This window comes from Nanorana parkeri, unplaced genomic scaffold (assembly GCF_000935625.1).
Source record: "Nanorana parkeri isolate BGI_ZX_2015 unplaced genomic scaffold, ASM93562v1 scaffold1008, whole genome shotgun sequence".
NCBI classification, from domain to species: Eukaryota; Metazoa; Chordata; class Amphibia; order Anura; family Dicroglossidae; genus Nanorana; species Nanorana parkeri.
In genome coordinates, this window is record NW_017307276.1 from 339,958 (window position 1) to 356,569 (window position 16,612).

The 16,612-nt window shown below is 37.5% G+C and overlaps 1 protein-coding gene across 1 annotated transcript in view; it reads right to left on the bottom strand.

Moving 5' to 3' along the window:
* The window catches only part of COL6A6 (collagen type VI alpha 6 chain), a 91,755-nt gene that overhangs the window by 50,286 nt on the left and 24,857 nt on the right, over positions 1–16,612 (bottom strand). The window contains exons 10-19 of the mRNA XM_018567109.1: positions 15,739–15,831; positions 13,503–13,556; positions 12,375–12,446; positions 10,893–10,919; positions 8,467–8,511; positions 8,136–8,189; positions 5,386–5,448; positions 4,965–5,030; positions 2,393–2,446; positions 796–831 (exon numbers count right to left, since the gene is read on the bottom strand). Of these exons, the coding sequence (XP_018422611.1) occupies positions 796–831; positions 2,393–2,446; positions 4,965–5,030; positions 5,386–5,448; positions 8,136–8,189; positions 8,467–8,511; positions 10,893–10,919; positions 12,375–12,446; positions 13,503–13,556; positions 15,739–15,831 (564 nt within the window). The remainder of the gene's footprint in view (positions 1–795; positions 832–2,392; positions 2,447–4,964; positions 5,031–5,385; positions 5,449–8,135; positions 8,190–8,466; positions 8,512–10,892; positions 10,920–12,374; positions 12,447–13,502; positions 13,557–15,738; positions 15,832–16,612) is intronic.

Here is a 16,612-nt window from a genome sequence, read left to right on the forward strand (position 1 = left end):
TCACAATTAAAACACAGTTAAAAAGCACACATATTGATTTTCTAACAGTGTCCTACAGGACCAGAACATGTGTTTGAATTAAACATCTGTTTAGCCTTATGTGACTTCCTGCATGGCACTTATGAGACTTCCTGCATGGAGCAAACTTTCATAGAAGATTTTGGAACCAAAATCTATTAAACATTTATTGCTATATGTCTAACTGTTTTTACACAGTTATCAGCTCTTCATCAGGGACATGCAACCAAGTTTGTGCCTTGCTTTATTTACCTTGACAAATGGCCAACTGAAAGAACTGAAACCATAGTCTAGGCTTACTTTGTTAGCTTGCTTCTCCCATTCCTTCTAAAGAGAGCAAATAAAGACCAACTTGTCTACCTACTCTGCCCATTTTTTTGTACTTTGTAATGTGTTTTTGTGTACAGAAAGATCTTGTGTATAGTTTAGGCATGTTTACATTTGGATATTTTTGGTTTTCACACTGTTAAGAGCTTTGTGGTGAGATACAATATTGAGTTATTAAATATCATTAACCCGTAACACAATGTGCTAGGTCAGCATTTTAGTTAAATTTTTAATATTTTACAATTTATAAATAAATTAAACCTATCCTATGTATTCCCGTCCTTGATTTATGTTAATAAATCAGCCTTTTCAGTTACATTTAATGTACAGGTTTCATCCTACACAGAATGTACAGTACTGGATCAGATTTAGAAGCATACAGAAATTTGAATCGACTTCTTAGTACTATTTTTTGTAGAATGGTTATATTGTTAAAATTAATTTGAATACCGGAAGTCCTGTAGATCCTCGTCTACCAGGAAGATTCTGGAAAAAAATAAGAAATGCATGTAAGTACAAGTTTAAATTTGATAAGTTGTGCATTTGACAAATATGTCAATAAAAAACTCTAAAGAACTATTCATGATGCTTATGTTTGCTAAATGCAAATGTCTCTTGCATAATATTGTTCCTAGACAGTATGAGGTTGGTTAACTAAAGAAGTAAAGCATGTTTATTTTGCAAAGTTAATTTTCAGCTTAGCTTAGTGTATAAGGAGAAATATTTTTAGTAAAATTTATTTTTCAAAGAATGCCCGATCATGTGCACGCAAATGGTAAAAAAATGGAATGATTGAAATGAGCACAGTTTAACTTTATTCTCTAGTGTAAGAGAAAATTGGCTTTTACTCTTTTAGTAAATCAATTCCACTGTGTTGCACCATATTATCCAGTCATACTGTATTGTTGCAACATGGGAGAATTAAAATAGGTTATACAGCAAATTCTGGGTAATTCATTACCCTGTGGTAAAATGAACTATAAGACCTAGTGTGAAGTGCATCAATATATAAACAATACTATTACTTCAAGTAGTTTTTGGACCTTTGTTGTGTCTTGTGCTATAGAATTGTCATGTTGCATTAGAATTTTCCAGATTAATGATTTTTTGTCAATTAAAAACTGCACTTATTGCCTTTGGTGGTCCAGTTCAATGTGTGTATGTATATATATATATATATACATACATACATACATACACATACTCATTTAAAACTAGTAGATGCCTTTCCATGTCTCTAATTTAAGATTATTGTAATATCTAAATAAAGCTGTTATAGTCACTTGTACTTTATTTGTATTACTGCAAGAATTCTAGGATTAAATAGGGTTTACTGGTATAAAGTACAGAGTTGATTTTTTTTACTTCCCACTGGAAAGAGTCACATCCTCTATTTGATCTAATAACCATAAAAAGTAGGGAATTACAAAACTGTCACTGAAACAGAAAATAAAGGGATATACGTTCCAGGGATAACTGTCTAAGAAGAGATTTATCTTGACTTTTAGGATATTTCCTCTGACTTTGTTTTGCATTTTTGAGATAGGAAGTGAAGGGAAATTTCCCCAAAGAGAAACAGAGAAAACAAATGGGAGTTCAAACCCTTTCCCACTATAACAATAGCCAGCTATACTTTTGGATCAACATAACACCAACACAAACAACTAGCTTTTTAAAAATATTTTTGCCTACCTATTTTTTTTCCGTAAGAATTTATGAACCTGTTGTGGCTGAGAATTACATTACCATACAAGCACTGACCATAGTAATGTTACTTGTTTTAGCCCTTATACAGGAACTTCTGGTACAAACCAAAAGTCATAGGTACAATGCAAAAATGATCCAATATCGGCCTGTTGTGAAGTTATTTCAGCCTAAGTTTTAGATCCTATTATAGCGTTATTTTGGATGGAGAAGGATTACTCATATAAAAAAGCATGATAAAACAGTTCTGTAAATGGCAAGAGCTGGGAAAATACTGAGCAAACAATATTTTATTTATGTTCTGGAGACTCATTTTTAGATAATAGAAAAGGTTATATCTTACTCCAGCTCCTCTAACTCCAGGCTGCCCACGAATTCCTGGTTGTCCAGGTTCTCCCTAGAAAAATACAAGAAGAAAATAATTATCATATAATCATGGACAGATCTCTTGGTCAGGAGTCAAGGTGGGCACACATATTGCACTGTACAATTGACTAAGGGGTCTATTCACTAAACTGCTGAGGGCAGCCGAGTGAACAACCAACCCCAAGTGAAGTGAGCCGAACACTGTTCGGCTATTCACTTCAGGCTTGTACGGCAGATTTCATTCGTATATCGGCTGAAATCAGCCGTACATCGGCTTGCTTCAGCTGGCTTCGGGTCGGCCGAACGAACATGCTGAGCATGTTCGGCCAACCCGAAGTGCAGAAGGAGTTCGACTCAGCCGATCCAACATCTGGATCGGCTGAGCCGAACCTCCGGCAGGCTACTCGCTGCTGTTCGGCCTATTCTTATAGATGCTGAACAGCAGTGAGTGAATTACCGAATGCCGCTGAGCGGCATTCGGCTCGGCTGTTTTGCTCGGTAACTCAGAGGGACCGAGCAGAACAGAACAATAGTTAGAAGGTACAAAAAAAGTAAATAGAAAACGATTGTGCCCTCTAAAAAATGATTGAAAACGATTGTAGAAAACGATTGTCCCCTCAGAGGGACCGAGCAGAACAGAACAATAGTTAGAAGGTACAAAAAAAGTAAATAGAAAACGATGCAATGACAGCTAGCTCCGCCCAACAGTTTTCTATTGGCCGGCGGTTCTGCTGCCGTCAGAAAAAAAGAAGAAGAAAAAAAACTCTCCTTGGCGCTATGGGAGTCTCCCGCTCCCGGCCACCCAGGAGAGAAACACTGCTTTTTTCTTCGTGTCAGAATAATGTTTGGCTGGACTGAGCCGCTTGGCTAAGTTCGGGAGCTGTACGGGCTATTGTGAATAGCCCGTACAGCAGCCCTTCGGTTCTACTGAACCGAAGGGGTCCTGGTGCCAAAGCTAGCCGAAGGATCGGCCGAAGCTACGGCTAGATCCTTCGGCTGCTTCGTGAATAGACCCCTAAGTTTACAAAGGCTTAAAACCTGTGCAGGTTCACATAGGATCCAAAGGTGTTGGTTTACTAAAGGCAAATAAGCGGATCACTTTGCAAAGGAATTTGCACTTTGCAGGGGCAGTTTCCCCTTATTTCAGTGAATGAGGTGAAGCTCTGCTGACTTCCATCATCCAATCATGTGCAAGCAAAAAAACTTTTTTTTTTTAAAATGTTCCTTGCAAGTGACTAGGTATTCTTTGCAAAGTGAAATTTCACCACATTCAGCAGGCTAATGGAAACTTCCCCTGCAAAGTGCACAGTTTATTCAACTTTAGTAAATCACCCCCACCATGTTTTTAACATTTGGTTGAAGATGTACAGTATGAAACAACCTTACAATATATTATTTCATTCAATTTGGTTACAATTGCATTGGAAGATATTTTTGTTTTTGTACCATTCAGTTAGTGATATACATAGGTTTGGTTGACCTTTGTCAGCTTGTAAACACACTGAAATATAAACAGGTTATTAGCAACACTAAGGGGGGGGGGGGTGTTTATCAATGTTTTCACCCACGATTCACACATTTCCACATTAAAATTGCATTAGAGACATGTGTGAATATTGGATGAAAAACATTGATAACTAGACCTCTAAATGTGGAAGTCAGCCACATTTAAAGTGACATTTAAGTCACCAATATCTTCCACCCCCCATGCTGCTTTAACCCCTTCATGACTGAGCTTGTTTTTAGTTTCTGTTCGTAAATGACTGAAACACTTTTGAAATTTTTGCTGTGTGATTCTTCCACGGCAGTAATATACTTTCTTACCAAGTGTACCCACACATATTATATATTGTTTTTTAGAGGACAGATAGGGCTATATATTTATATCCCATATGTGTACCTAATGCCTCACTTAGGACAAATAAAATATAAAAAAGAGGAAAAAATTTAAAGAAACCAAGCGCTGTTGTTTTGTTTTGTTTATTTTGACATGTTTTATTCGGTTTCATTACCTCTGAGGTAACGAAGCAGAATGGTAGAACTGAATGAAGAGCCGACCATATGGCAATTCACTCTTTGCTGTTCAGCCCCTTGGGGTGAACCGCAGGGAATAAAGTGCTGATGGTTAGCCAGATGTTGCATTAGCTGAGGTGAATAGGCTCTTCCCTTTGGTTCAGGCAAACATGCGGAGGCTGTTTAGCCGAGCTGAAGGGGAGTGAATGCAGCTGATGTACGGCTAAGAATAGCTTTACACGGCTGCAGTGAATAGCCGAACACGCTTCGGCCAACTTTCATGTCGGCTTGGTTATTTAATCGGCTGCTTTCAGGAGCTTAGTGAATAACCCACACCTGTTTGTCTATGGTCAGCTGTACTGTAGCTCTTCAATGACTATGTGACCTAAGGTGAAGTAATGCGCTGTGCTCCATACCTCAGCAACAGACTAATAGAAAAATCACTTGACAAGGACCCAATTGCAAAAATATGAACTGAAAGTAATATTACTGAAATTACTTAATATTACTTATTACTTTAAATGCTCAATAATTACCTCAATTCCAGGATCTCCTTTATATCCTTTAAGTCCAGGAATGGTGTCTGGAGTACCAGGCTCTCCCTGTAAGTAACCAAATTCCAAATAAGAATAAGAAAATGTAGTTAATGCATATGCAACACAACTGAATTTTTCCAAATCAGCTACGTTGTCCTAGATTGTTCACTTCTTCTGCCATCCTCAAACTCTTCACTCTTTTGTAAATAGCCCGGTTAATTTGCTGTTTAGTCAACTCTGAATTGGTAGATGTATACATTTTACAACGTTATTGCTCACCAATGTATTAAGGTTACAGTTGAAATGCAAATTAAAACATCATAGTAAATATCTATTATAATCCAATAAATCCCATGCTATGTGTAATAAAAAACGACATTAAAAAAACATAAAATTCATAACTTTAAATTCATTTTCTTACCAAGTAACCTCTGAAACCTTGGTCTCCTTTATGTCCTGGAGGTCCTTTTGTCCCAGGACTTCCCTGTTAAAGTAACAAGTTAATGTTATTGCATATAGCAGATAGCATATAGTAGATTGAAAAGCCAAATAAACACAAGTGCCTTTAATCTCAATGTCTGAGAAGAACAGAATTCTAGCTCCAGCACTTCCATTGTAAGTAGAATCAGATGGCCTTACTGACTGTATTAAAAAATATTTGTCAGCTTGTAAAACTTGAAAAATACATTTCTCAGCACTGAAAGGGTCAATGTCAATGCGTAAAAATGAACGCAGCATTAAAAGGTTGTAGAGTATAGTGACCCTGTCAGGTTCGAAATAAGACTGAAGTAAGCTTCCCTGCAATAGAACTTGAATAGAATTGAACTGCATTTCTACTCACCTTTACGGCAGGTCATGTCTCTTACTTTTGCTCTGTTTCAGTGGTGCAGCCTTCATAATTCTGTTTGGCATCAAACATCTTTGGTGTTTTGGATGCCTATGTTCTTCACATACGCCATGGTTTCTATCTCCAACCTCTACGCCACCGCAGAGTCCTGCAGTGACATGGGAGCTTGAGAATGGAACCATGGTATGTGGTGGGGGACACAGGCATCCCAAACTCCCTGAAGTGTCAAACGACAAAAAGGCTTATGGGGGCTGTAGTGGTGTAATGGAGAGACGGTATGGGATACGCATATTTGTTTAAATATGCCTTTATGAAAAACTTACATCTTATATATGTTTTGCTTTAATGATTTAGAAACAAATTGTACAATGTTTTGATAATATTGCAGTTAGATACACTGCTTTAAGTGCTTTAGTGTTAAATTGTACGAAATGTACCAGCCAACCCCTAGAACCCTCATGTAAGGGGCGTGCCTCATGACTCCGCCCCATCTCGTTCGAGCAGTCGGCTTAAAGCTGCTGCTCACGAATTGTTCAGCGTCCACTGTTGGTTGTAGCAGGACTCTGATCAATCAGTTGTCCTCCCTTGCCTCCAAGCCGGACCTACTACCTCAGGACACAGCACCTCCGTATGAGTCTCCCTGCTAAGATAGAGACTCCACAAAACCGCAAGTACATGGACTAGTACCCACGTGAGATCTGGGAACTAATGCAGGTCTACTCCATTGATTGTGCTTACTGTTGCTAATATCCATTAACCCTGCTTGATATTAGCTGTGTGCTGAACTTCATGGACTTTGCATGTTAACCACTGATGGTGCCAATAGCCATTAACCCTGCTTGATATTAGTGAATAGTGGTACCTGTGATCTGAGGAGACCTTATCGCCTTTTCTGTGCATGGGCTTCCCTCCCCCATTAAGAAGGGAAATAGCGCATTTGACCTAGCTCTGTAGGTCTACCTCCCCAGGTGAGCACTCACTTGTTGTCATCACTCACTGGGTGGAGGTGAAGGTCTGCCTGCATTGTGTGATTATCCTTACCTGAGAGTTATATGCAGATTGGCTGCGAATCATCTGAAGGATTTTTTTTGCACAATCACCATTGTTTGCTTTTGTTTTTTCCTTGAGACTTTTTATTGTCTATATTGCTTTTTTGTCTTTGTGTAGATATTTTCTATGCCTCATTTGTTTGAAGGCTCATATATGTGACTCACTTATATATGTTTCAATTTATTAGATATGTATGATTATTAGCTCGGCACAATATTGTTTTCCACATTTTTCAGATATTTAGTTATATCCTTAGTGCTTGGTAGCTCTTATTTCCACATTACACTTACTGGCGCTGATCACCTTTATTGTTTATTTTTAGCCTGCTTGATATTAGCTGTTGTGCTGAACTTAATGGACTTTGCATGTTACTCACTGCGGGTGCTAATTGCCATTAACCCAGCTTAATAGGTGTGATGCGGAAGGTCAGTAACACTGACTAGCTTTCTAAATTAGCTTCCGTCTCTACCGACTTGGGACTGGATGCTCCAGTCATTACCATAGCCTCTTCGATAACCTCCTAGTTGCCTGGGTTTCCCATATCTACATACGGGGTTTGATGTGAAGCAGCTCCCTCTCAGCCTACACAAATACAGGGCACCAAAGGCCCAACTGCAGATCTGATCCCCATCCTTCCACCTGGAAGGTATACTCTGCAGTTGAGATCCATATACATACCCCTATAGCAAGGCGTTACACCTCATTCAACAAGCACAATGATTTAGCTATCTAGCAATATTACATAAGTACATACACCAAACATTCAGATTGTATAATTTTCTCAGCCAGTAATCCAATAAAGGGGTTTGCTATATTCTGCCTCACTACCTGTAATAGAGTTCAGCTGTCTGTCTCCAGTAGGTGTGTTCTATTCTTTGAATTTGTGTTCTTCGACAGACTCTATCCTGACTTTGCTACTGTCTATTGGCCACTCCAGGGTATCATGTTTAGCATTTGTTGCTTCTGTTTGTAGCCTGGTTCTGTATGCGTGGATATTATAGTTCAGTGTTTAAGACCTGGGGACAACAAAATACCAACAGCCAGTGCCAGTCTTTAGCAGAAGGTGGCTGCTAAAAGCAAAGAATTTACTAGGGTGCCTATAATATTTGAGCCTGCGTTGGGTGTTATATACATATAATAAGATACACAGATTAATGAGTCTCTTAATGAGTCTATCAGATATGACCTTTCAACACTTCTGTCATCTCCATCCTAATATGTCTGATGTGTAGTTTACTGTACTGTCTGATGTGTAGAATACTGAAACATGTTACCGCTTCTCCTCCTTCACCCTTCTCTCCTTTGCTTCCTGGTCGTCCAGAGATTCCCTAAAGTAGATAAAATGAAGAACGGTAGTAACATTAGCCATGGATGAGAAGACATTTCACTGAGAACAGGTTGTGAGACATTTGTCCATCCATGATCACTTGTCTATACTGACATAACCGACCACACAAATCTCTTATTTTATATTTAGCAAATTATAAAAATTGGAACTATAAGCTCCTGCTGGCACAGATTTTCCACCAGGTTGAACAATCTGTGTATATGCAATTATAAATGCTATAAATACATAAAAGTCTGTTCTCATCGCCTTTAATATACCTGCTCTCCAGGGATTCCATCAAGACCAGTCTCTCCTTCTTCATTCTGAAAATCACAAAATACAAACAGCAAAGTCATCTCTATGTTGTGTACTCTTTGGAAGTATTTGAAATAATTATCACAAAAAAAACAACAATTTGTTGGCTTTTTGGTTTAAGGTAGTGGCAACTGGGCCTGGCATCAATGAATGCTAATGCTTATGTTTTAACTTGTGTTTGCATCTAACTTTAAAAATGTTAAAACAAACATGTGCTTTCTCCATTCATAGCAAAGCAACAGGTTTGCTTTGATTCCCCCTACCCGGCAAATCTTTCCTTCGCCCCTTGCTGCCCTGTGGCTGGAGCCAAAGGAAATACCTGGTACTTCTGGGTATGGAGTAACATGTGCCTATCTTCATGTAATATTGCTGAGCCATATAGTAGTTTTCATTTATACTGGCTGCCATTCACTTTTACTCTGGCAGCTGAATAGTGGGGGAGACTAAAACATAGGGAAGTATGTGCTGCTGGGGAGGGAAGTTAAAAAAGGGCAGATATTTTGGTTTCTTCCTCATGCATTTTGTACAGGACAAAAAACTGACATAAAGCTATATTATACTCTGAGCATTGGCAATGTTTGTAATGAGGGGTTTAGAGCATGTTGAGAGCAATGCCATTAAATGTAAGTAGTAAATGTTTCAGAAACCTTCATTTTTCTAATGCATAATGCTTTGGAATTGAATAAACTGTATGTAGAGCAATACAATGTATTATCTACAAGCATTTTTCCCAGTGCTTGAAAATGTAGCAAATTACTTTGAAACCTGTAGCATAAAGAGGGTACCAGTAATACACGTGATATGAAAGGTGTGTAATTCAATCTGTAAAACTTTGTCTTTTATATACTTATAGCTCTAAATCTCCAGATACAAACAACAGGTATTACATCTGGCAATGTTTCCCAATAATATTTTAAAAAATAAGCTTCTTAAAAAATAAAAAGATATATACAACCTCAATTCCAAAACAGTTAGGACACTTTGGGGTCTATTCACGAAGCTGCCGAGGGCAGCCGAGTATTGATCCCGCTGTGTGTTGTAAAGGAGCCACCACTTCAAGCTCGCTCCCATGATAGAATTAAATCTCAATACAAATTAGTAAACTAAACATGACATTGTGGTCCATCACGGGAGTAAGCTTGGAGTGGTGGCTGCTTTACAACACACACAGGGACCATGGGGAACAAAAGTAGCCACCCTCCAGAAAGAAGGACAGTGTCAGCACCAATTCAGAGATGATTTGAGAATCTACAGCTGAGTGATACGCAAATAAGATACACTTTTGTTAATAGTTGGGGTACTTGAATGGGGTACTTGAATGCGTTTTTAAGATTCAACTCCTGACTTTACTGTCACTTTAAAGCAGCTTGGTGCAGCTCAAAAGCAGCTCAGTGCAATTGAAAAGTATGTTCAAGCAACTCTTTGAGCAACCTAAAGACAAACCAAAGCAAAAGCATCTCAGAGGCTCCTGAAAGCATACTTCATTTAAGTCTAAAGCCTATCTACATAGACATATGAGAGAAACTATATAAGACAGTTTGCCTAGGGTGGCGAAAAATACAAATCCGGCTCTGCCCATGAACTGCTTGAGAGAATAAGCAGCCAGTAGGCAATATAGCCTACCCAGGTTTACTCAAAATCAAATATCATTTTGGAGTAAACCGAATCTTTTTATTTGTCTTTCTATATCCACACAGTCATGGGTACACTTAAACAAACAAATAGAAATATTTTAACTATAGCTATTTACAATTTATCATAATCTAATAGCAGTTCATTGAAATGCAGTTCACTAAGTTTAATCTCTGCTGAGACTGTAATTATTATTACTGTTCTGGCAATACAAATAACACATCTTCCACTTACTGCCAGAACTCTGTTTCAAAATGAATAATTTGACTGTTAAACAAATGGGGTCATATGCTGTTAACTAATGTGTCCATATATCCAAGCAAATTTTCCCCCTTAAAAATGAAAGATTTTATAATTAACCATTCTTCAGTTACTGGTTGCACATATTAGGAATGGTTTATGGAAATAGTCAAATGTTTACTTAGACCAGTGTCCACTTTAATCATTCCGTCATGAGCTCAAATTACAGCCACCCACATAGCTGAATAAATGAAAGCAGTGACTCATCCTGCTTTACAACCCCCTCCCAAGGCCATGTGTATAAAATTAGATATGAAATATTTAATTGTAAAATAAAATGTTTACATAAACTGTAAGACCATTTTAAATAGTTTAAAACATTTTTTAAAACAAAAAAATTGAACAAATAAATATAGATTTTGATTTCTTGGTCTTTGATCAAATGTAATAAAGACACATCAGCATAGCTGCCAAGTTAAAGGTTTGTCAGGTTAAAATGTTAAAGGAAAATATATACCTTTTCTCCTGGCAGTCCTCTGTTTCCCTGGAAAAAAAAGAACAAATAGTTACTCACAAAAATACATTTATCAGCATAAAAAAGTGTTGATAAAGGACTAATTCATTATTAGGTTACAGTAAAAGGCATTCAAGCTAATTTGGTGAGGTGGCGCAAAGGGCAAAAACCCAGTACAGTGTAAACGTCTATAACAATCAATCAGCTTTTAGTTTTGTAAAGCCAGAGACATCAAAAGATTAATTTTGATTGCCTTGGGCCACTTCACCTAAAATGTTGCTGTCTGATTAACATTTTTATTAAATGTCACCTTAAGCAAGGGATCATGTGTGGCTCTGAAATGCTGGCTTATTTGAATGTGACACATTATTAATAAATAAAAGTACTTTTGTGACTCTAAGAGTGCTGGTGGCTTCTTTGCTCTGTATTTAAATGTAGACAGTCAGAGTTGCTATACCACATTTAATTAAAGCATTGCTCTTCAGAGATAATAGCTAGAGATGAGCCAAGTCTGGTCCAATATAAACATGTACTTTTTATCGAACATACACATTGTTAAAGCAATTCTATAATTTGCCTAGAAAAAAACAAAGTTATCTGCAATAGAAGAGATATTTTACTCTCCTCTCCCATGCCCAATCCTCCTACCTTCCTTACATTCCTGAGCTGCAACTTCTGATAGACTCTTCAGCATATGACACTTTTGTACCTTGCCACCTGCTGTGGTTCCATTTTCTGCTGTGTACTCCAGTGGTGCAGGAGTCAGAGATAGAAACCACAGTGTGTGGTGGGGGACACAGGCATCTGACATTTCTGAAAGTGTCAAAAGCTGAAGAGTCTGACAGGAGCCGCAGGTGCGGAGGACATGGTAGGAGACATGGATGGCCAAAGAGTATAGAACATCTTCTGTTGCAGAGAGATTGCATTTTGATTTTTGGCATCTGACATTGTCAAGCCCAACTCTGGGCACAAGAGAAAAATGCTGTGGGGCTCCCCTGGCACTTCATGGGTTTACAGTTTGCTAGGTCTAGGGTGCAGGGATAAGGGGTAATACTTGCCTTACTCTCCACTCTGGCAGGCTCTCTTCACCTGTGCAACCAGTCTTATGAAGCCTTCACAGTAAGGCACTCCTGGCTCTTAATAGCCCTGCATTGTGATGATGATGCAGAGAGCTCATCCACAGCCTGGAGCTTCATGGAGAAGAGGAGAAAGGGTAAAATCTCCTCTTGTACTCCCTAGACCTAACAAGCATTTAACCCCTGCAGTGTATGGGGGGCTCTGCAAGGTTTATTTGTCCTGTGACAAGAGTTGGGTTTTAATGTACACGATACATGATATCATATTTATACTGCTGTTTGATGAGTCAGATTGTTTTGTCGTATATTGCCATTATGTACCCAAGGCTTTTAGGTAACTGTTTAGTAGTCAGATTGGTTTATAAACAAATCAATAGTGATCCAAAAAAGGACAAGACTTGAGACATACCTTAAGACCTCTGGTTCCTGCGCATCCTTTTTCACCAGGTTCACCTATAGGACCAGGGGTTCCTCTTTCACCCTTAATAAAAAAACAAACATTATACATTAAATTACTTCCCATTCTACAAATACTGCATTAGTAATACTGACACATGCTTGAGGGTATCAGACTCACACTGTATCAATATGAGCGTCTTTTTACTCTGAAAATGTGCTCTGTGTAAGTATTAAAGTGGGCCTAATTTGAGCTCATCTACTTTACCTGATGAAATTCCGGTATTTTTATGTGTTTTCCATACATAATCCACCAGGACCCTGTATTTATGGTGCAGGAAGAGCTGGTCTTTGACATAAATACTCCTAGTGTAGGGGACATAAGTATTCAAGCAAGCAAAGGCATTTTATGTGCTTTCCTTCTAAGCAAATGAATATTTTGATTATGGTGACATATTTATTACTGGACTCGATGTATGAAATATTCAGTCTTAGCCAACTTTTGTTGTTAATTTGTACCATATGCACTGACCAGAAACTGAACAAGAACAATGTCAAAATTATTAAGCGTCATAGTACTACTAATGTACTACACTGTGTTTTCCTAGATAACAAGAGACTTAAAGTGATATTAAAGTCAAAACATCTCCAAGCTATTTTAAATTCTGGTTAAATCACTTACAATGGATGCTGCTCCTTGATGTTAAACAGTTTTAGTTTCCTGCAGAATCAGCTGGTCCTCTGAGCACTGGCCCTGATATCCTGTTTTAGAGTGACTACTTTCCTTTGCAGGGTCCTAAGGAACGACCCTTGTGTGTGCTAGAAAGCTATGTGTGTCTCCACAAACACACAGGTACAGCAAAGGGAAAGCCAGTCATCTGCTCCTCCTTCCTTCTCTAAGCTAGTAGATGGATATTTGCTAAAGATTGTGCTGTCCCTTATGATCCTGTACTGGATAGGAAGTTCAGGAAAGCTGAGCTGAGAGCGTTGGAACCAGCTCCTTGGAAACATGATGACTGGAAGTGATTTGATAAAAATATAAAGAAATACTTTGAGGGCAATGTATATTTGTTTGATATTGATTCATTATCGGAAAAAGCTAGAATGTTTAATACTACTTTAAAATAGAAGAGATACCTACATCATCGCCCTCTTCCCCAGAATGTCCTTGGACTCCTTGTTTCCCAGGTGACCCCTGAAAGAAAAACAAAAGTTTTAATTTTGTTGATAAAGGTATTACTTCATAAGACACATTATCCTGCAAAGACAAACCTTTTAAAGATAAAATTAATAGTTATAAAGTAATTTGTGCAATCAAAGTTTATGTATATATATATATATACACACTATAGAGTAGGGAAGTGTTAAACACACTTCAGGTTATTTTAACCCTGAAATAACCTTTCTGTGCCCTGCTGGGGAGATTTCTCTTTACTTCCTATCTTGGAGATGCAACAGGAAATTAATGGACATCTCCCTAGTGTGAGGGGAATTCCTGTCTTAGACAGTTGTCACTAGAACATTTGGTTGTGCTCCACAAATTTTTATGCTTGGTGACCACCTAAAAAACAGCCTGCATCCCTGTCTGGCAAAAATGGAATTCGGTTGCAAAATTTGATTGGTTAGGCAATGACAATATGACGGCCTCTGATGCTGGTACCAAGGTGCATGCATGTTCACAAAACAATGCTTACACAATTTGATTTATTTACAGTAAAGGACTTGTGGATAGCTATCAGGCAGCATAATTCTTGACACTGCACCATTGTGAGTGCTCCCAGCTTGGTGGTAAGCCTAGCGTAATGTATGTAAACTCAATGGGGCTACTTTACAATAATACCTTTCTGAGAAAATGTTCAAGTCTCACAAAGTATTAGGATAATATTTTTAAAAGAAAATAATTTCTTGTTATGGGCAACACAGTGTTTTCTTCTAGATACTATTTTTTTTCCCTAAGGGCAGGTAGTCTTTTCACTGCTGTTGAATTATTAATATTGATGTAGTGGTGTCTACCAACATCTAGGGGCAGCATAGTGCCACAACAACTTGTTATTGTTCCTTTGATATGTCCCTCTGTTATCTCCTCCTATTTTGTGCTAGCAAGTACAGCCTTAGCAAGTCCCTTCTTTTTTTTTTCTTCTGTTCCTCTCAGTTCATCGCAGAGACAGAGATTAGGAAATTAATTGATTTACTAAAGGCAAAAGGGCTTACTCAGTAAGCTAAGGGAAAATTCCCTTGCAAAGGGAACAGCCTTTTTGCCTTTAAAAAAATCAATCCCATTATCTTCTTACGCTTAAAAGACTGGAAAAACATCCTCTGTATTGCACTTATCTGAAGTACAATTACATTGGATTCCACTTCTGTGTCTTATTGAAAAGTTAAGCTGCCCATGGAATCTGCAGGGTCAGCAAGTGGCCATACTGTCTGCACAGACTAAGTCTAAGGAGGTCCAGGACATGGAGCCACATTTTTTTTATTAACTTGGAATCACAAATAACTGAAAACATGTTGAAATAACTACTGCTGTCACCTATGAAATATCTTTTAACTGAAGCATTCAGGATTAGAACCAAGGTTAAAACCCTGCCAGGACCTACCAGGCAGTGTACATGAGTTTGTATTTGTGTTTAATCATAGACATTTTTTTTTTACAGTTTTTGATTAATGACAAGTTAAAAGGGGTATGTCATAGTCCTAAAAAATCTGAGAAAACCCTGGGCACCTAGACTGAATTTTTGTGGAGCTATGTATTGTCTACTTTTATCTCTTCTCTCTCCTTTCTATTTGCTGTCATCTTACCTTTGGTCCTCTTTTTTTCTTTTCTGCTGCACTACCTTAGAACTGAGTTGTGAGTACTCTGGTTCTTTGATAAAAGTGAAAGAAAGCATTGGCACTCAAAAATGCCTTTCAAGTTAGGAGATACTGTAACCGCTGTATTAATAGGTTACATACAATTATAATTTGCATTGTGTAATTACTGCAATTTTAGAATTCCACAATTATAGTTTGAAAATATAAGACTTAATTTACTGAAGGCATAAAGACTGTTCACACTTTTGTAAAGTGTATTTTCATATTGCAAAGTGAATGTTTGCTTAGCTTATCTAAGGATACAGTAAAGCTGTATCCATTTCAATTATCCAGTCATGGACAAGCAAATATCTTGTTTTTTTTTTTAAATTTACCAATGCCCATGGGCAGTCAAAGTGAATTCATCTTGACTTTATTTATAATTAACTAATATTAATACCCTACTCCTTTAGTAAACCATCTCAATGTGTAAATACATATATAAATGTTTTTTTTTATTTTCAGTAATTAATGTCTTCCCAGCGATATTAATCATAATTTGAAAACATTAAAATGAAATGCACTACCGGTTTTCCACGTGATCCATATGTTCCAGGACTACCCCTTTCTCCAACGCACTTACAAAACACACAGCAACATGTCTTCTCAGCAACATGGGACTGCAAACAGAAAATGTATAATTAAGAAGTCATATCCATAATTTGTATTAGTTTTGTAGAGCTTATAATTGAGATTCCTTTTAATATCGGTACTACCATAGACTCTCTCTGGAGCTGTTAAGGCTGCAGTATGAAAAAAAAATAATTAAAGCTAACAATCTGCAAGTTTGTAGATAAAGGAAGCAAAAAATAAAAAATATTTTAAAAAATGCATTGCGCTCTTAATAAAACTAGAAATGAAAACTAAATACAATCACATTAGCATAGTGTAAACCATATATCTGCTATGGTAGCTGTTCACTAGGATATATGATTTTCACTATGCTAATGTGATTGTATTTAGTTTTCACTTCTAGTTTTATTAAGAGTGCAATGCATTTTGTATATATTCAGTTTAGAGTGTTTTTCACTTTGGTACAGCTGCTAAGGGATAGTTTTAGGACAGTGAGAAGAGGAGCACAGATATCTTTTTATTTTTGTTTGCAACTAATTAAAAATGTAGGGACACAAATATGTACTATTTTGCTATATTAAAAAATTATTCAAATTAAAAGTGTAAACTGATGACAGGGTCTCTTTAAGACATCTTCATCTCACTTCCCCTTTACCTTATTTAAAGGGAAAATTAACAAAAGGAAAACAACAGTGTTAGAAGGCATAGATGGAAGCAAAGGTTTTCTGATTTGTTTTGCCGCAAATTAGTTTTGGGCAGTGAAATTGAACCTGCTAATTGAGTCACTGCTCTGGACCTTGTATGAGGTTCAGAAATTGGCTACTACCT